The 20494-nt window shown below is 40.0% G+C and overlaps 1 protein-coding gene across 2 annotated transcripts in view; it reads right to left on the bottom strand.

Annotated features, from left to right (window-relative positions):
* Positions 1 to 5: 5 nt before the first annotated feature.
* Positions 6 to 20494, bottom strand: part of ppp4r1l (protein phosphatase 4, regulatory subunit 1-like) — a 90092-nt gene continuing 69603 nt past the window's right edge. For both annotated transcript variants that reach the window (XM_063041582.1, XM_063041581.1), the window contains 7 exons: positions 18963 to 19148; positions 15369 to 15530; positions 14348 to 14448; positions 12781 to 12901; positions 11602 to 11736; positions 10389 to 10530; positions 6 to 6278 (listed from right to left, as the gene is read on the bottom strand). In XM_063041582.1, the coding sequence (XP_062897652.1) occupies positions 6130 to 6278; positions 10389 to 10530; positions 11602 to 11736; positions 12781 to 12901; positions 14348 to 14448; positions 15369 to 15530; positions 18963 to 19148 (996 nt within the window). In that variant the 3' untranslated portion in view covers positions 6 to 6129. The remainder of the gene's footprint in view (positions 6279 to 10388; positions 10531 to 11601; positions 11737 to 12780; positions 12902 to 14347; positions 14449 to 15368; positions 15531 to 18962; positions 19149 to 20494) is intronic.

The following is a 20494-nucleotide window of genomic DNA, read 5'->3' as shown; positions in this document are numbered from 1 at the left end:
CGAGTGAGTGTTGGAAGCTCCCTCCAAGGTCCAACTGATTATGTTTCTTTTTGTCCCCAAATGAATAAACAGATTAATAAACTGGTAAATGATTATCAATGAGTGAATAATACATTATAGTATATATTGTAATTACAAATTCTGTTTATTCAATATTTGTACAAGTGATGCAAAACAGAATTTAAAAAATCAATATTTGCAAAGTCCAATGTTACTGTACATTTCATTCAGTAAGGTGTCCTAAACTGTAGACCGTGTTCAATCTTAGGCTCCACCAACATCCTGTTCATTTGAAACAAAATTTTCCTGTTTTTAAACCCAAACTCCTTTGCAATGGAGGACAGTGCTATTTGCCTTCATAACTACCTGGACCTGCCTGCTAGCCTTTTGAGATTCCTGCAGCAAAACACCTACTGAACATCCCTCTGAACTTCACTTATCTGCAGCCTCTTCCCTTTGAAATTATTCTGCCCTTTGATTTCTCTTCCTGAGTGCATGATCTCACATGGAGCTCCATTTGCCAGCCTTTCACTGATTCATACAACCTATCTGTCGACCATTGGAGAACCGTAGTATCCTCACCCCAACAAGCCCTTCAACCTATTTCCAGGAAGGAGATAAAAGAAGCTTGTTCAGCTTCAGTGGGTATGTATCTAAAAGGGTAAAGACCATAGTAACCATCTGGGTGGTTAGTGAATGAATCAGAATTATGGAAATATACAACACAGGATCAGGCCACTCGGCCACCTTGCCCATGCTGACCATGATGCTTGGCTATGCTAATTCCATTTGCATGCATTACACCTATATCCGTCTTTATCTTCTACCCAATTACTTGTCCAAACAGCTTTTAAATGTTGTAATAGTATCTATTAGAATAGATGGAGAAGTGAGTCAGTTTACACCAATCAAGAGAGGCATTAGACAAGGGTGTGTTTCCTCCCCTGATTTGTTTAATGTGTACAGTGAAACAATATTACAAAAAAATAAGAGACATCTTGGGAATCAAAGTTGGCAGTGAAAACATCAATAATTTCAGATATGCGGATGACTGTGTTAATTGCAAGTACAGAGGAAGAACTACAAAACTTAATGGATATAGTTGTTGAAGAAAGTGCAAAAATGGGTCTATCTATCAATCTCAAAAAGACAGAACGTATGATGATATCCAAAAAGAAGGAGAATCTTATCTGCAGGCTGAAAATAAATAGGGAAGACATAAAACAAGTACAGAACTTTTGCTACTTAGGAAGCTGGGTGACATCAGATGGCAGGTGCGACATGAACATCAAAAGAAGAATAGGGATGGCAAAAGACACCTTTACGAGAATGAAGAGCATACTGACCAACACTAAACTAGGCATGACAACTCGCCTCAGAGTACTGAAATGTTACGTTTATCCAGTCATGTTGTATAGTTCAGAATGTTGGACAATATCTAGTAACATGAGGAAATGAATTGAAGCAGCAGAGATGTGGTTTTTGAGGAGGATGCAAAGAATATCATGGACGAAACAAATATCTAACAAGGATGTCATGAACAGAGCAAGCACAAAAAGAGAAATAATGTATGAGATCATGAAAAGGCAACATAACTTCATTGGACATGTGATTAGGAAACAGGAGTTAGAATGCACAGTAATTATGGGAAAGATTGAAGGGAAGAAAGCAAGAGGAAGGCAAAGACAAATGATGATGGAAACAGCAGCCCGAGAACTGGAAATGAATACCAATGAATTGATCCACTTGACCCGAAACAGGAATGCCTGGGCCATGGCAGTCAAAGCTCAATCTGGGCATGGCACCTGATGATGATGATGAATAGTATCTATATCCAATACCCCCCATTGCCAGCTTGTTCCAAATATTTGATTGGCATAAACTGTGACTTGAGCTTCGTTATGGGTTTTGTGGATGGTATTAATCCAGTATTCCTTGAGGATCCCGGCAATCCTTCCAGAAACCGTGGAAATATAGGGAAGACAGCGGTAGCAATGGGTTCCTCCTTGTTGTTAGGATTCCTGGTTTTTCTGTCAGCTCTTTTAAGGGCCTGATTGATTTCCTTCACCTTGTAGCCATTCAGTAGGAATGTCATGCATAATCGTCTTTTTCCTCGGGGAGACTCTCCAGGTCCAAAATAGTTTTCACACGGTTAATCAAAGTAGAATGAACCACTCTACACTGGGATCCGAAACAGGAGTGTGTGGGCCATGGCAGTCAAAGCTCAGTCAGGGCATGGCACCTGATGATGATGTCTATATCAGTAATCCATTGCTGAAATTAGCTCTGCTTCTGTTTTAAACCCCACCCCCTGTTTATGCTCCAGGGGTAGAAGGCAAGCCCAGTCTGACCTGCCAGTCATGTCCTTCTGATCTATATTTTGCAACTCCCACATGTTTTGCCTTTGCTCCACTCTCTGATTGGTTCCATTCACTCACTGATGACCTTGTTTTCAGCTTGAGCATTGGGCGACCGGTCTTCTGGGAGACAGCATAGAATCCAGCTGTTCAGAAAAGGGCAGAACTCTGGGAGCAAGCAGTAAGTTTCCAGGATGGAGCTTTATCAAACTTATTGCTGTTACATTGTGTCCAGGTATTTGTTAATTCAAATAATATACTACCAATTGATCTTGAGCTTTACTTGGTCTAATTAGTTCCTAATTGTTGGCAATTTCTCCCAAATAATCTAGTCCAATAAATATATTCTCAATCCATCCAAAATAGCCAACCTGAAATTCCAGTTTAGAATCCAGTTAGAGATTGTCATATACAAGATGAGCTGAATAGAACTACGAACCTTGAACTTTCTGAAGTAATGCACAGATCACAACTCCGCCATGGATGGTCTCAAGCCTTGCTGCAAAAGTGGGAGGGCTAGCAACCCCATCCCGTAGAAACCCAGTTCTACAGAAACTCCAAAGACCTCATCCCTGGGTGAGGAAGAAGATGATAGGCTATACCGTACCTGGGATAACTTGAAAGAATGGCCCACAATATAAGACTCTGGCGAGCTGCCATTGGCAGCCCATGTACAGGATCAAGCTCAATGCATTTGGAACTTAGTTCAGAGAATGATTAAAAAAGCAGGTAAAACATGATTTACCAAGACAGTGATTCATTAAAGAGACTGATTAAAGCTTGTGAGTTGAGTTTCAGGAAATTGTAAAACTTACGTCTGTGAATAATACACACATCCACCTGCTGTGCTGGTGTGTATGTGATGAAGATCAAGTCTAAGTTTTAGCAGTAAAATCAATTGATTAAACTTTGGGAAAAGTCATGGAGCAGCTCTACAAAGAACCTCACTGACAGATGGATAAATGGAACAATATTCGTGAAGTGGAGGAACTTGAATATCGTTCAAATTGCATCAAAGGATTTGCATGTGTTATGTACAGAATAATTATAACCTTGGAATGAGTTACAGGTTGGGAAAATTAATAATCTTAATTTTGCAGAATACCAGACACTAGTAAATGAGTTACAGATGTGAATATAATTGAGATGGGGCAGCAGAGGCAAATAGCATGGATTAACAAGGAAAAACAATAAAATAAAAAATATAAACGCTAGGAGAGATGTACAATATAGGTTGTGAAACCGTGAATGAATACTGAAGTACCAATATTTAAGAGAAAGCTAGGTAGGCAGTTAAAGAAGGGGATTTAAAAACAAGAAAAAGGCTAATTCCAATCTTTTTTGTCTAGCATAATTACACCAACACACGGATGGATAATTAGTTTACATGTCAGTGACACAAAAAAGGGTTAAACTCATGGGGAGAAGAGTGAAGAATTAATACAACCTATTGTACAATGTTAACTGAATGTCAAGGAAAATGAAACCAAGTTCAAGAAAATAGCTATACGCGTCCAGTTGCTGGGATTGTGAGCCATGAAGATCAGGCACAGACTCCACAGCAGTGAAAACTGATAAAAACTAAAGAAAAAGTGGAAGTAATTGAACAGCTCTACAAAGAACTGCACTGACTGACAGTCAAGTGGCTTCTTCTGAGGTGAAATTATTTTTTCATTCTAGGAATGTATTTTGAAATGCATCATAGCTTAATTTAAACCAGATAGAGACTCCAAATGAAGTAGGCGACCAAAACTATTTTTAACACTTTTACTTCTTTAAATGCCTACCTAGCTTCTTCTTAAATATTGATGTTGGTATTCATTCACAGTTTCACAACCCACACTGTAGATTTCGCCTATTGTTTATATTGTCGTTGGATGAACCCAGTTATTTCCGTGGCCCGGACCCGTCCAGTTTGAGCTTGGGCTCGCACACACATCCAATGTACAAAGCCATTCAACAGTCACCAAGTGCCAATACCCCAAGAATATCCTGGGACTGGAGGGCAGGTCCTCGATAAATGAAGCAGTCCATGTCTGTATGTAGCAAAGAAATACACAATTGATAGTCCAATGAAGGATTTTGACTAAATCATTGAGAAAAATGTACAAAATCATTACAGCAACACAGTATTTAATGTTAATTGTAAAAACCCAAACTTGCAACTATAGTTACAATATAATCAGCCTTTACACTATACAAAAACCTCATTCCTATACACCATTCAATAAAAAACGCTTGGTAATACAAGTTGGCATCAAAATAAAATAATTGCAAAGGCAAGAAATCCTGATGCAGGCCATTTCTTTCACCATAATGCGTGGAGAAGGAGTAGATGACACACAAGGTCAGAGAAACTTTGCACATTCAGGGGATTCCCAAAACTGCCTTTCCAAAAAGAAGAATCCACCTATACTGGGTAAAATCATTGCTGTCACTTTCATAAAGGCAGAACCAAGTCCCCACTATAGCTAGCCAGCTATGGCTTGTTCCCTGATACCTGTTGCCCAGAAACCATCCACTGTAGTGAGCTATGAAGTCTGACTGTGTAGAGTCTCCAAGAGAGGGAGCCTTAGTGGGAACAGTGGTGGATACTGAAGCAGGCCCAGACTGGTACCAGCAGTCCTCCAGCCTAATTCAGCACCAGATAATTAGGTGGAGGTTTAATGCACCTCTTCTTTATCTTGGGAGTATCCTGCAGTTCCAGCTCCAAGCACACATCACACTCCCTTCAGCAGCTATGGAGCAACTAATCCAAGGATAAAAGAAATTAAATTAACTTTTAACAGAAGATTAAAAGTTCATTCTACTTCACATTTACTACATTTAAAACTGAATGTATACCAGTCCTCATTTATAATATTGTTGCATTTTCAGTGCTATCAAACTCAAAACCAGTGTTCCCAATTACATTGTGAATGTACACAGTTAAAAAGCACCAGTGTAGCAGACAGGCTAATCTCCCTTCACTGGCTTTAAGTGCTGCGGTACCTTCCTGGTTAGTTTTCGAATAACTAAACTGGCTCAGATGTTCAGTGAGAAGTTGGGGTGGGCAGACCAGAGAGCCTGAAGGTGAAAGGAATACAAGCTCCACTTCTCTTTCAGAGGCCATAGTCCCAGGAGTGCTGAAGTCAGCTGTTAACCAACCGACTGGATGCATAGTGTGGCTTTCAAAGCAGAAATGGAAAATAGCTACACGTGAGAAGTGGGGCAGAATTACATGTTTTCAAAAAGTTAAACTATACTCAAAAATCATTGTGCTCAGTGCTTTCTGAAGCTTACAAATGCATGTCATTTGGGGATATTAATACAAATAATTTATGTAGAATTAGGAAAGTTAGGAGTACAGCTTCTTTTTAGAAAAGAAAACATGCTGTAATCATTTCCAAATTAGTTTGTTTGTAGAAATACCACTGTATTAGCAAATACAAATATTTGTGTCAAAGGATGCTTTTAAAAAGGAACTTCCACATTAGTTTTCTGATCTAAAAACAGTCAAGGAAACATGGCTCTTGTAGTCACCACCTATTAACGAGTTCCACACCAGCTCAACCTGGAATCCACTTTCCTTCGTAATTAAAAGCTCCGTATTTGACAAAGAGGAAGGTGCTCTGCATCCTCCAGTCCTGACCCAGCCTGCAGACCAACATAATAGCCTCTTTGCCACTACGTGTCACCTCCATTGTGTGCCAGAGACAGTGTCGACCCGGCCCGGCACCAGTTCAGCAACTGCACGTGGTTAGGAAGTCAGACAACTTTGTTGGAAACATTCTCAGTTTATGAAGGTGGTGGTGCTTACGGGGCTGCTCCTGATCTCAGCGCTTGCAAAATAACGTACGTCACGGTCTCTGTCCGATTGCAGGATCAAGACAATCTTTTCAACAGCTTCTACGTGAGGGTTATCAGCCTCTGTGAAATACACTGGGAAGAAGAAAAGATCAGTGCACCATTAAGCACAGCCTGCTTCCATTTAGTCCTTCAAAGAGCATCAAAACACAAGATATGGAACCACCTCCCCCAGTATGCTCTGTTGTTCAGTAAACTGATATTAACCTTGTCCACTTTCCTGCCTAATTCCCATAACCTCTCAGCTCTAGATCCCAAACTCAAACACACTTAATGACCAGTATCAAGAATTCCAATGACTCTAAGTGTGAAGAAGTTACTTTACATCTCAGTTCTAAAAGGCCAACATATTACCTGGGGAATCCCTTGGTACTCCAGCCCTTAGAAATCTTCTCAGAATCATATCCCACTACAGGATCTCTCATGCACTGAACCTGGACATGGAAAATAACTGCACACAGTACTAAAATGCTGTGCCAAAGTCCTCCAAATCACGACAAGAACTTTGGAACGCCAACCTCCACTACTCCAAGTTTTACAGCTGAGGGTCCAGACTATGACAGTTCTCCATACTGATCATCTATAAAATTTTTCTTCACAAGCTGAGCTTAAATGAGTACAAGCACAATTTATTTTTCACTGAAAGTTACCCAGATAGGTTCTCCCAGATGTCCATACATATATAGGAGATAAGAAAGAACTGAGCAGTTTATTTTTCTCAGACTACAGAGAACATCTGTCGAACTATCTTAGACGGTAGTTCCATGTTACTTTAACAAATAATATAGGAACCAACATAAAAATTGCTGGAGGAACTCAGCCAGTCAGGTAGCATCTAGCGAGGAAAACACAGTCCAAGCATCTGGAAGTCCAGATGAATGGTCTGGACCCAAAACATCAACTGTTCATTTACCCCAACAGATGCTGCCTGACTCAGAGCTCCTCCAATGCTTCTTCTGTTGTTCCTGTGTCAGCACATGCACAAACATGGGATAGGATCACTGTTTAGCCATTAAACATATTGGATAAACTTAATAATGTACTTTTTTTATAAACTCAGTAATTCATAGAGGAGAAGATATTAACAACTGATTGGGAACATGGCTTTCCAGTGATACAGGTGACCACTATTTTAAAACCAATCCTTGGAAAATTTCAACTTCACCAGTTTCACATCCAAAGCGTTGACAAGCAGTTTGTAAAATCTCAGTTTATGTTTAGATTTTTCTGGATGTTATCATTATAAAGAACAGGTGAGACAGCTCAAAATTTACCCACACTTAAACCTTGAACCACTACAGCAAGATCACCGGTTCACAGGGAAGCTAACAATTCCCACAATTAATAACTGAAATGTGGCATAGTGGCAAAACTGGTTAAAGATATTCAGTGGGAACATATCAGATACTTGAAAAGTTAGATTAAGCATAGTATGAGGAAAGGGTATCATAGCTATAATATCACAGCTTGGTTACAGTATGGAAGGAATATCATCCTGCCCACACTGGTCTCTCCAATATTCCAGTCCATCCCATTCCTTAGCTTTCCCTGAAGACCTGCGATTTTTCCACCCTCAAGTACACATCAAAGCCCTTCTGGAAGTTATGAGTGAATGATTCTGCCTGGCTTCCTAGAATCTCAGATTATAACCAGTCACTGCATTAGAATTTTATGCCCTCATTTTACACAAAGTCATGGGCAACTCACTTCCTTTGGTTCTTGATTCTTCTACCAGTGGAGACAGTTTCGCCAGGTCTATACTGTCTGAACCTGTGACTGCTGTCAACACATCAAATAAATTACCTCAGCCTCTCTGAGGAGACCAATCTCAGCTTCTCCCATCTGAGATACAAGAGGTTCTCTAGTTGCTGGTAATCTCGAGCAACAGACATAAAACGCTGAAGGTAGTAAATTGGATTAGACATTAGCTTTTGAGGAATAAGCCAGAGGGTGGTAGGACATGGTTCCCTCTCTGACTGGAGGCCTGTGACGAGTAGTGTGCCACCAGGCTGGGTCCATTGTTGTTTGTCATCTATATCAACGATCTGGATGATAATGTGTTAACTGGTTCAGCAAATTTGAGGATGACACTAAGATTCGGGTTATAGTGGACAGCGAGAAAGACTATCAAAGCTTGCAATGGGATCTAGACAAGCTGGAAAAAATGGCAGAAGGAATGTAATGCAGACAAGTGCAAGGTGTTGCACCTTGGTAGGACTAACCAGTGTAGGTCTTACACAGTGAGCGGTAGGGCACTGAGGAATGTGGTAGAACAACAGGATCTGGGAATACAGGTCCATAATTCATTCAAAGTGGTGTCACAGGTAGACAGGATTGTAAAGGAAGGTTTGGGTACATTGGCCTTCATAGATGAAAGTATTAAGTGCAGAAGATGGGATGTTATGTTGAAGTTCGTACAAGACAAAGTGAGGTCTAACTTGGAGTACAAGCACAGTTTTGGTCACCTACGTACAGAAAGATGTAAATGCAAACAGTCTTTTTCTGCTGAGGTTGGGTGAGACTACAACTAGAGGTCATCGGTTAAGGATGAAAGGTGAAATGTTTAAGGGGGACATGAAAGGAATCTTCTAGACTCAGAGGGTGGTGAGAGCGTGGAATGAGCTGCCAACACAAGTGGTGCAAGCAACTTTGATTTCAACGTTTAAAAGAAGTTGGATAGGTACCTGGATGGGAGGCGTGTGGAGAGCTATGGTCTGGGTGCAGGTCAGTGGGAGTAGGCAGTTTAAATGGTTCAGCATGGACTAGATGGGCCATAGGGTCTCTTTCTGTGCTGTAGTTTTCTATGACTCTAACTCAACATCTATGGAGCATCTACAGAGGGAAATAAACAGTCAGCATTTTGGGCAGAGACCCTTTAGGATTGAGTTTGTGAGGGAGATGAGAGTAAACAATGGTAGAAGAGTCATAGGATGGAGCTGGAAGGTTACTTGGAGAATCGAGTGGCAGTGGCATGTTTGACAGTGGACCCAATGAAATCAAGTGGATATGATTGTGGTCGGGTGCTTCCAATGCATCGGCAGTTGTCGGCGCCTGGAGGTTTATGGCAGGGAGAGTTTCTCCCTTTTGCCGCCTGCTATCGGGACTATCCGGAGTCGATCGGAACTTTGAGACTTTTTTTTACCGTGCCCATGGTCTGCTCTTTATCAAATTATGGTATTGTTTTGCACTGCTGTAACTATATGTTATAATTATGTGGTCTTGTCAGTGTTAGTCTTTGGTTTGTCTTGTCTTTTTTGTGATATCACCCTGGAGGAACATTGTATCATTTCTTAATGCATGCATTTCTAAATGACAATAAACGAGGACTGAGTATCCTCATAATCTAACCTAATATGAGCACAGAAGATTGAGGGATGAAATCTAAGCACGTGGTTGGGGGGGGGGGGCGGAATCACACAGGCTCATGGACAATGTTAAGAAAACAGGGAAGCAGAGAATGAACTGAGGACAATGTCACGTGCGTAAAACAGGCTCCAGAGACCGAGGGCTATGAATTCCTGTATGTGTATGGAAATCTGGTCAAAAATTGCCTGCTATTAAGAACAGAAACTTGTTGACCAGATGTCCACACACACACAGAAGTATCAAATGGACTTTGACTGGAATCATAAACTCAGTTTTATCTTTTCACTGCTACTGCCTGACCTACTGACTGTTTCCAGCATTTTCTGTACAAAGATGTGCCCTCTAGTGGAGAAGGCACTGAACAAGAATGTTGTTACAAAACTGACCAGAAGTACCTTTTCATACAAAGGTTTGTAGAAATCTGGAATGCTTTCACAAAAAATGTAGATATTAGCAACTGAGAAGTTTTAAATGAGATTAATAGAATTTTATTAGCTGAGTGTTTCAAAGGAAATGGAGACAAGATGGTAAACAGTTAAAACATGAATTAGCGTAATGGCAAAACATAACCAACGCCAGATGTTCAGCGATTACTATGGGAATAATGATTATTGCAAGTGCACAAGTTGTCTGCTGATTTAAAATGCTGATGGGGTCATTTAGGAATTTTAAACATCCTCGTACTTCCAAAACAAGTAAACTTGAAATCTGCATGTAAAGATCATTAATCTGAAATGTTAACTCCGTTTCTCTTTGCAGATCCTGCCCGATCTGCTGAGTATCTCCTATATGTTTTTTTTAAAACATTTTCATACTTGCCTTTCTCCAGTAAAGTATGTCTCAGTGCCTTGGCCAGCAGCACTCGAACATTCGGGACCGGATCACTAGCTAAACCAAGCAGGCTGGGAAGAAGGTGTTCCGCAAACTGATTTACAGGCATGCAGTCTTCCTCCACTATTGCCTGTACAGAAACAGGAGAGATTGTTTTTTTCATTTAATGCTACTTACGTTTCTTTTTCTTGCCCCTTAATTTTGAAGGGTGCCAACTCAAAATATTACAGCCAGGATATTCAGAATAACTAGTCACGTGATTGAAGACCAGTTAGATCTAGATGAATGTGGACAGTTCTGGGTTCAATTATGCTAACTGTGAAATTCAGATGCTACCCTGATGTGACTTCATCATCTGGGACTCATGGTGACATCACTCTGCATGTAACTGGCAGGCCACTATGTTGACTTGAGGCTCTATTGGAGTCATGGAGTTATACAGCATGGAAACTGGCCCAAGTGACCAAGTTGCCTATATGAGCTAGTCCCCATGTCCCTCATAAATCTTTCTTATCCACTTAGCTGTCTATTGTTAGTTTTAAAATCGGATCCAACTTGGGAAGGAGATTAACTGGTCAGTGAAAAATTCATCCAAATCACAACTGAATGTCAATACCCTGGTCTGTGGACCAACACCCATCTTCATGCTGGGCTCGTCAACCCTCCCTGCAGGAATGTCAACCTCCTCATTAGCACTGCCCTTCTTCCACATCTTCACACCATGCTCCCAATCTCCCCAAATGTTCCCCGAATCCCTGATACGACCCTCCACAATCTGAGTAGACCCCACTAGACTCCATCAGCTTCTCTGGAACTAGGGTAAGCTCCACAATCCCTATCCAGTCACTCTAACGCTGTACTCCAACTCACACACCCTACTGTTCAGTCAGTGGATTTAGACCTTGGCCCCACGCAAATTCTGATATGGTGGGACAATGACTAAAATGGCAGTTTTTAGGATTAGGGTAATGCCACTGCAATGCACTCTTTAGGGTGCTTTCAAGTTTCCTAGCATACAATTTATGTCCACAACACAAGCACTACTAAGTGACCATTTGTGCAAGGAACATCACTGAGGTTTTTATTTGGGATTGGGAAGGGAAAGCAAACATAAACCAGACAGACTTCAGTTCTCTTCCCCTCTGGTCTACCACTAAATGAGTCACTTTAATACAAAAAATTATTTGGCCCACTCACTTACCTGGCAGATAAAAGCAAATGCCTGCCTTCCAGTCCACTTGGCACAGTGGCAAAACCGAAGAGTGAGTTCATTCATGAAGTTCACAGCTAACGACTCTGCAGCAGATGTATAGAATTTCCTTAGGATCTCTACCACCTGTAGACAGGCAACATAGAGGCTTGTTAGCAACCACTTGCAGCAGGAAAACGAGAAGCTTCTGTTAAATATTTCAATTTGTCTATTGAGCAAAAGAGGCAGTCACATTCCAGCCTCAGTATCACTTCAGTTATCCTACAGTGTTAAATAAAATAAAATCAAATGTAATGCTTAGTTCCCAACCCTTTCAATACTGTACAAAATTGGTTCAACCAGCTGCTCTTTCACATTACATTTGTCCTGATCTTGCTTCAATATTAAATCCTAAAATGCTGATCCCTTTAACTGTAACTTTTCATTTCTCTACAATAATTACGATATTTTCAACATCACAAACCTTTGTATTTATTTAGGGACTATTTCTGAAGGTATTTTTTCCTTTCACTAGCTGTACGTCTGTAGGTCATTCCTGATCGATTCAGAATGCCTAATTATCTGACTGGTAAGAGTTCTCCTTTTTCATCAAAGTCAGATAAAGAGAACCAGCAACTCTTGGATACCAAACCACAAAGGTTTGATAATGCCACATCTGCTGGAATATTCTGAAATTCAAAGCTTCCTAAAAACAAAAATGCTTCAGGCAAACAATCATTTGAAAACTTAACAAAAAGAATTATATATGAAGGAATCAAATGGGAACATTATTTTAATATAATGCTTATTTGCATTTTGACTAGTAGGACACAACTCATGCAGTAAAACTGCTGTCAAAAGGTTCATATCGACTTGAAGAGAGCTTATCTTAAAACATCACTGAAAGGAGTAACAGACTGCAACACACAATACTAAACTGAAATGGCACCTGTAAGTGAAAACCCTCAACCTCCTGACAGAAGAGAGATACCGTCAGAGCCTAGCTTATGTTTCCATTTTCCACTCTTGATATGCTAGAGAGGCAGCCAATCATGAAGCCTCCCAAGAGTGATCCCAACTACTGAAGATTAGGATTCAGGCCCAAATCCAAGCGAAAATTAATGAGAGCCCCAGAAGACAGAAATATAATCAAACAATAACTTGAAATAATAAGGCTTGTCTTGTGCTCACCAGCTTGAAGGAAATCCACCGAACCTCAGCAACCTTATCCGAACAGAGTGACAGAGCGATGTGTCTTAAGTAGTCATGCACATCGTTGGGACTGTACAGTTCCAGCAGTAAAATTACCTGTCTGTAATAGGCCATGATTATGTCAGTATTGTTTTAAACTAGAACTCAATACTGTACATAATTGACTCCAAATAAAAATGACTCTATGATTCAATATGCACATCTTTTCTTCAAACATACAGTAGGTTGTGAAATTACAACAAAAATATTACTAAGGTCAGCACATACACTGTTGTGTATCATTAAAACATAGTTTACATCAAAAAAAGCAGGAACATCATGTTATATTTGGAAATATTAATATTTTTAAAATATTAACATTTTAGTTACTGTGCTTTTCTAATGTTATACACAACATAATTTTTTTTAAAAAATTAAAACACATTAAGAGCTCATTTGGCATGTTTATCACAGACACGAATCCTGACCTTAATTTTGTGTCAGCTCTTGTCCTGTATTCTTTAAAGTCACAAAATCAAAGAAAAATATAGCACAAAAACAGGCCGTTGGCCCACTGAGTCCACAGCAACTATCAACCACCCAGTTACAATAATCCTACATTAATCCCATTCTCCCCTGAAGAACTAATGCAACTCCCTCGAGCATTCAATCAACTCACCCACGTAATGGGTGTAATTTATAGTGGCCAGCAGATCTTTGAGATGAGGCAGGAAACTAGAGCAGTAGGGAAAGCCAAACTGGTCACAGGGAGAACATGCAAACTCCAAACAGACAGCATCCAAGGTCAGAACTGAACCTGGGTTTCTGGGGCTGAGGCAGAGCTGCTACTAGCTAAGCCAATGTGCTGTGCCTACAATCCCTGATTTCTTCAACCATCCGTCTTATGTATCCTTAAACATTGACATGGTTGCTGGTAGGGATGCTAACCTTTATATATATTTCACATTCTCTGGTGTAAAGAGCTGCACTAACCTACAGTCCAAATTTTGCTTATTGTACCTTCTGTCTACATAAATTTTTATGATCCCTTAATCTGAAGATATTCTAATACATCTCTTCCTTTCATTCAATAAACCTGAAATTTTCCTTCAGTAGTTTAAACACTGTAAAGCAGATGAGCCCAGTGAAGCAATTCCAACTAATGAGCAACTATCATACCAAGGTATCGGTGAACAGTCTGTGAATTAAAGAGCTTTCAAGTGGATTGGTCAAGGAAGAATGGGGTTACTAGAAGACACTTGCACCAAACAAAGGCGACTTGGACTTTGGTTTGCTTACAGTCCAACCAGTGAGCTACGTATTGCTAGATTTTTTGATAATACTCTTAAAACTTTTGATTTGAACTCAATAATTTTGAGCTGACGTGGAACATTACATCAATTGAGAATATAGGCTTATACCTCATACAGTATTTTCCCAATAAAATGAACCAAGCCACATAATTTAATGTTTTAATTCACATTGAAGAAAAGTTCTCAAGCTCACAACATGTTGTGAAAGAACACTTTCAGGTCTTTATAATGAGTATAAAGCATGGAATACCCACTCTGCTAATTCGTATCGAAAACGCCAATTCCTGCTGTTATCTGTTACCATGAACTCTTGGAGCTGGTACAAATACTCGCGTCGCTTGTCCATATGAAGCAGCTGTGAAAAGCACAATAAAATAAGCTCCAGAAAGGACAGATACAAGCTGCTAAACAACTTACACAATACGCTAAATGAAAGTAATAATTCTTGGGTGACTAATTGTCTCAAATTTCAGAAGTATACAGTATCACTGGATTCAAAGGTCTTCACACATAAAGTGGACAGATAACAAGTATAGAGTCACACAGTACCACAGCACATAAACAAGCCCTTCAGCCCATTTAATCTATGACAAACAAATATTCTGCCTAGTCCCGTCAACCTGCACCTGAACCATAGCCCTCCATCCCCCTCCCATCCATGTACATATGCAAATTTCTCATGAAATGCTGAAATCTAACTCACGTCCACCACTTCCGCTGGCTGCTTGTTCCACATTCGCACCACCCTCTAAATCAGGAGTTGCTTAATGGTATTGGTCCAGAGCATAAAAAAGGTTGGAAATCCCTGCTCTAAGTGAAGTTGTTGCCCCCTCAGGTACCCCTTAAATATTTGACCTTTCATCCTGAACCTATGATCTCTGGTTCTAGTCTCACCTAACCTCAGTGGAAAAAGTCTGCTTGCATTTACCACACCTATACCCCTCATAATTTTGTATACTTCCATCAAGCTTCCTCTCATTCTTTTATGCTCGAAGGAATAAAGTCCTCACCTATTCAACCTTTCCCTATAACTCAGGTCCTAAAGTCCTGGCAACATCCTTGTAAATTTTCTCTGTAGCCTTGATATCTTTCCCGTAGTTAGGTGACCAGAACTACAGAACAACAGAATCTCATTTTAAATGCTTTTTGTGGTAATTATGCACATTCAGTTTTATTTCACCTAACATTTATCACACTTACAGTATATTTAAGAATGCACACTTGAAATATAATTCAACTTCAAACTACCTAAAGCATTGATCTAATGAAGCTTACTTTCAAGAAGTCGTACAGGTGCTTGAGGACTCCAATTCGCACTTCATCCAGATCTTTCAGGAATCCATTGAAAATGGGAAGCAGGTCAGCTGCAGTTAGTTGATCACCGAGGATCACAGCCAGCTCATGTATGGAAAAGGCCAGCGTTCGACGGACTTTCCACTATCAAAGATTAACAACAAAAGAAAATCAGAAAAATAAACACATAGAAAATGTTAACATTTTTATACATTTGTACAATTTACCTCGGTGTTGTTTGTTGGACCTTGCTATGCTCAAATAGGCTGTTGTATTTCTAATAGTTACAATAGTAACTATATTTTTGGTAATAATTATCAACTTTAAAGTATTTTGGGATACCACTAGGAAGATACCACATATATCCTTTACTCAGATACTTAAAATCAAAGCAAACAATATCAATTCTTATGGTCCTACAACAGCACTTTTTGATATATCTTATAATAACACAGGGAAGAAAAGGGTTAAACTGAATATACATAAAAAATGGCTGACAAATGTCTTTGATATTCCTCTGTATAAAAATATAGGGCAGATATGAATGTCATGGATGCCAGTCAAAACAAAAATCACTGCATGCCATTTTTTGGAAATAAAATAACATCTCTGTAACTTACAAAAGCAGCAAAAACTTTAAATAGTGAAGTTTGGAGAAATGCCTTACTAAGACCTCCCCATTTGGTAAGCCATAGTATAACAGAACTGGACTTAAGGGGGCACAAAATGCTTCCAGACACAAGGGAATGTTCCCAATGCATCAATCAATGTCATATTTATGGGAGGCAGTATGAGAAAGTGCTACCAAGTATCAGAACTTCATAGAACATAGAACATACAGTACAGGAACAGGATCTTTGGCCCACAATGTTGTGCCGAACCAATTAAATTAGTCAACTAAACTAATCCCTTCTGTCTGTACAATGTCCGTGTCCTTCCATTTTCCTCACATTCATGTGCCTATCTAAATGTCTCTTCAAAGTCCCTAATAAATCTGCCCCTACCACCACCCCAGACAGCACATTTCAAGCACCCATCGCTCTTCCTCAAGTCTCAAAACTTGCCCCTCACATTTCTTTTCAACTTGTCCCCCTCACTTCAAATGCATGCCCCCTGGTATTTAGCCATTTCAACTCTAGGAAGAAGACACTGCCTGTCTACTCAACCTGTGTCTCTTATAATCCTAAAAACCTCTATCAGATCTCCCCTCAGCATCCACCACTCCAGAAAAAACAACCCACGTTTGTCCAAACTCTCATTATGGCCCATCCCCTCTAACCTAGGCAGCATTCTGGTAAACCTCTCCTGCACCCTGTCCAACACCTCAACATCCTTCCTATAACGGGGCGACCAGAACTATACACAATACTCCAGATGTGGCCTAACTAGAGGTTTATAAAGTTACAACGTGACTTCCTGACTTTCAAACTCAGTGCCTTGACTAATAAAGGCAAGCATGCTATATATCTCCTAACCACTTTATTGACCTGCGTAGCCATTTTAACAGAGCAATGAACTTGAACCCCAAAATCCCTCATCAACACTGCTAACAGTCTTGTCCTTAACAGTGTATTGCCTCATTACAGTTCATCTACCAAGGTGCAATGTTTCACATTGGGCGGGGTTAAACCCCATCTGCCATTTCTCTGCCCATATCTGCAAATGATCTATATCCCACTGTATTCTTTGCCCTCTTCTACACTATACCACCAATCTTTGTATCGTCTGCAAACTTACTAACCCACCCATCTACATTTTAATCTAGGTTATTTAGATACATCACAAACAGCAGAGGTCCCAGTCTAGGTCCCTGTGAAACACCACTAATCACAGAACTTCAACTAAATGATGTCCTATCAACCAGTACTCTGGTCTTCTATGGGCAACGCAGTTCTGAATCCAAATGGCCAATCCAACATAGATCCTAAGAATCTTAGTCTTCTAAATGAAACAGAACAGAGTTTTGAAGAACAGTGTCTGCAGGAGCCAGGTTCTTTGGGCAAAGAGGGGTCATCAAGACCTTAGAGTTACAGCCAGACATTCCTAACAGGAAATTACCAGAGAACTTTCCTGCACTTGTACAACATGCAAAATTCATCTTTCGAGAAGATTGCAATGTCACTCCAATATACTGGAGGAAGAGGAGGTCAAGTCTTCTCCTCCTAAATATGGACTTTGGCTGACTTCCTTTATATAGCTGTGAGCAGCAAATGACATTGTGAACAATGGGACCTATTGCCTGGAAAGAGACAGAAACCAGGAAGCTGAAAATGACTGTGGCCTTGACCCGTGAAGCAATCAGACCACAGGTGTGGTTATATTTGAGAGTGTAGGTCAAACAGTTGAGCAAGAAGAAAAAGAGTAGCTTGATTGTTGGCCTATTAAACAGCACAGTTTCAGGGGCAAAACCTGGTTGTTCTGTGAGTGAATATGAAGTGCAGTTTTTCAGGCTGAAAATCCACTGCAGATGAATTTTGCATGTTGTACAATCAATGTCACTTAGAGATATTTCAGGCAGCAAAAATGTGCTAATAAGGATAAAAATCCCACCAGTAAGAAGTTCCCTGCATGAGATACATGCTTAAACTTGTTCCATGCTGGTTAACCTAACTTTTAGCTGCATAATGTCATTGTTTCCAAACAATGCAAATCTGTTTCCAGCCCCAGCAAAATTGCCTCATACACACATGGCACAGTACATTCTGGGGGGAATTAACAGGAATGCATCAAGGCAATATTGTATGATTAGTATAAATGGACAATTGGTGGTTGGTTCAGACTCAGTGGCCCACAGGGCGTGTTTCTGTGCTGTATGACTATAACTCTTCTTCAATAAACCAGCTCCACCGCATTGCAAAAGAGAAGCCAAACTCATAAAATACTGAGGGACAGATCAGTAATGAGAAATCTCTGATTTGTTACAGATTTTGCTGAGTAGTCTTTAATGAAGATTTCCTTGCACAGTAATTCTCTCACAAATGCAATCACTTATTTGGGAAAATTGAAGGATGAAAAAAGGGGGAAGAATGATAAATATGATGTGCAAATTCAAATTAGTTTTGGGAGCTGATAAAAGAAAGATATGACAGTCTTAGCATGATTTTTTTTTACACAAACAGATTTGGAACTTAGAATAACCTTATAATGCTTTCTTTGTTCCTTTCTGAAGCATAAATTATTTTAATTTGTTTCCTCCTCCTTCCAGGCTTGAGCTTTCACTAGAACAATGGGGCAAAAAAAAAATTGCCAAAGGAACTCAGTGGGCCCCAGCAACGGTGGAAACTCTTCATCTGTACTCTGCTATCTGACCCACTAAGTGCTCCAGCAGTTTGTTTTTTGCTCCAGATTCCAGCATTCACAGTCTCTCATGTCTTTATCTAGGGCCTGGTTCTTCATCCAAATTTTTTTTTTGAAGGATCAAAGTAGGATCATGTACCTCTACCCAACACCATCATTATTCACACTCAAATCAGTTCTTCCACAAAACTCATGTAGATAAGAAACAAATACTTCCCTGGTTCTGGTACCATGTATCATTAATTAAAACTCAAGGCAACTTTGGATTCAAATACTCGCCTGCACATCGGAAGCCAGAGTCTCATAAGTATTCTTTAAACAATGCCAATTCTGCCTGCCAAGGGTTAGAGCCACACCTGGGAGACTGTATGCACAGTGCTTTGTAATTTCGGTGTCAACGGTTTGAGCTCGGGAGGGATCTGTCATCGACAGGTACTGGTCCAGTAATGGCTGTGGAATAACATCCTAGTAGGATGAAAAAACACATTTTACAAGCAAGCAACAGCAAGAATAATTCCCTATAAATTACCTCACAATTAAACTTAGCAATGTGAGAGAAATAAAGGATAAACTGAAGGTGCTTTTGGTTGAAAATAACATCACTGTGGGTCACCTGGACAAATACAGGTCTCAACCTTTTAAGTTACAAAGGGAACAGTGGGGATATTCAAATTCTGTTGTTAAGCTCAGAGCCAACACGTCGCAAGATAAACCATAGGACAATAATACACAGGTAAGTCTCTCTGAATGACTTTCATGTTCTTTCTTTGTCCCGTGGCTATCTGGAGAAGACAGATTTCAGAGTTGTACATGGATCATAAATTTCGATAATTTATTTGATATAAACTTTGATAATAAATTAACTTTTGAAAGTGATGGAATTATTTAATGGGCTAAGAACATCTATAGATTGTCTCAGATCAATGATTCTTTTAGACCAGAAGACAAGAGCAGAATTAGGTCATTTGGCCCATCAAGTCTGCTCCACCATTTGATCAATGCTGATTTATTTTCCCTCTCAATGACATACTCCTGCCTTTCCCACATAACTTTGACGCCGTTACTAATTAAGTACTATCAACCTCCACTTTAAGTATACCCGATGACATGGCCTCCACAGTTATTTGTGGCAATGAACTCCACACGTTCACCACCCTCTGGACTAGGACTGCCAGAATGGGTAATAGCTTCTTTCCCCAGGCAGTAAGACTCTTGAATACTCTGCCATCACCATGGCCTTGTCACTAGGACAGCAAGCTGTTTACTATTACCATACTGTTTTCCTGTGCTGTGCACTTCACATGCATTTTGATTATATTTTAACTTATTTGTGGGATTATTTTGTTTTACGTGGTGTGTGTGAAATATGTATTGTGGGTGCACCGTGGTCCAGATGAACGTTGTTTCATTTGGTTGAATATATGTACAGTCAGATGACAATAAACTTGAACTTGAACTCTGGCTAAAGAAATTCCTCATCTCAGTTCTAAATGGATGACCTTGTATTCTGAGGCTGTGCTCTCTGGTCCTAGATTCTCCCACTACTGGAACCATCCTTTGCACGCCCACTCTATCTTGACCTTTCACTATTTAGTAAGTCTAAATGAGAAAACCCTTATTCTTCTGAACTCTAGCAAGCACAGGCCTAGAGCCAGCAAATGCTCATCATATACTAATCCTTTCATTCCTGGGATCGTTCTCGTAAATCTCCTCTGGACCATCTCCAATGTCAGCAGCACATCCTTTCTTAAATATGGACACCAAAACTGCTCACAGTACTCCAAATGTGGTCTGACCAATGCCTTATAAAG

The sequence above is a fragment of the Mobula hypostoma genome, chromosome 2, assembly GCF_963921235.1.
Source record: "Mobula hypostoma chromosome 2, sMobHyp1.1, whole genome shotgun sequence".
In the NCBI taxonomy this organism is placed as follows: Eukaryota; Metazoa; Chordata; class Chondrichthyes; order Myliobatiformes; family Myliobatidae; genus Mobula; species Mobula hypostoma.
The sequence above is the reverse complement of the archived record's forward strand: the minus strand, read 5'-3'. Positions and strand labels throughout refer to the sequence as shown.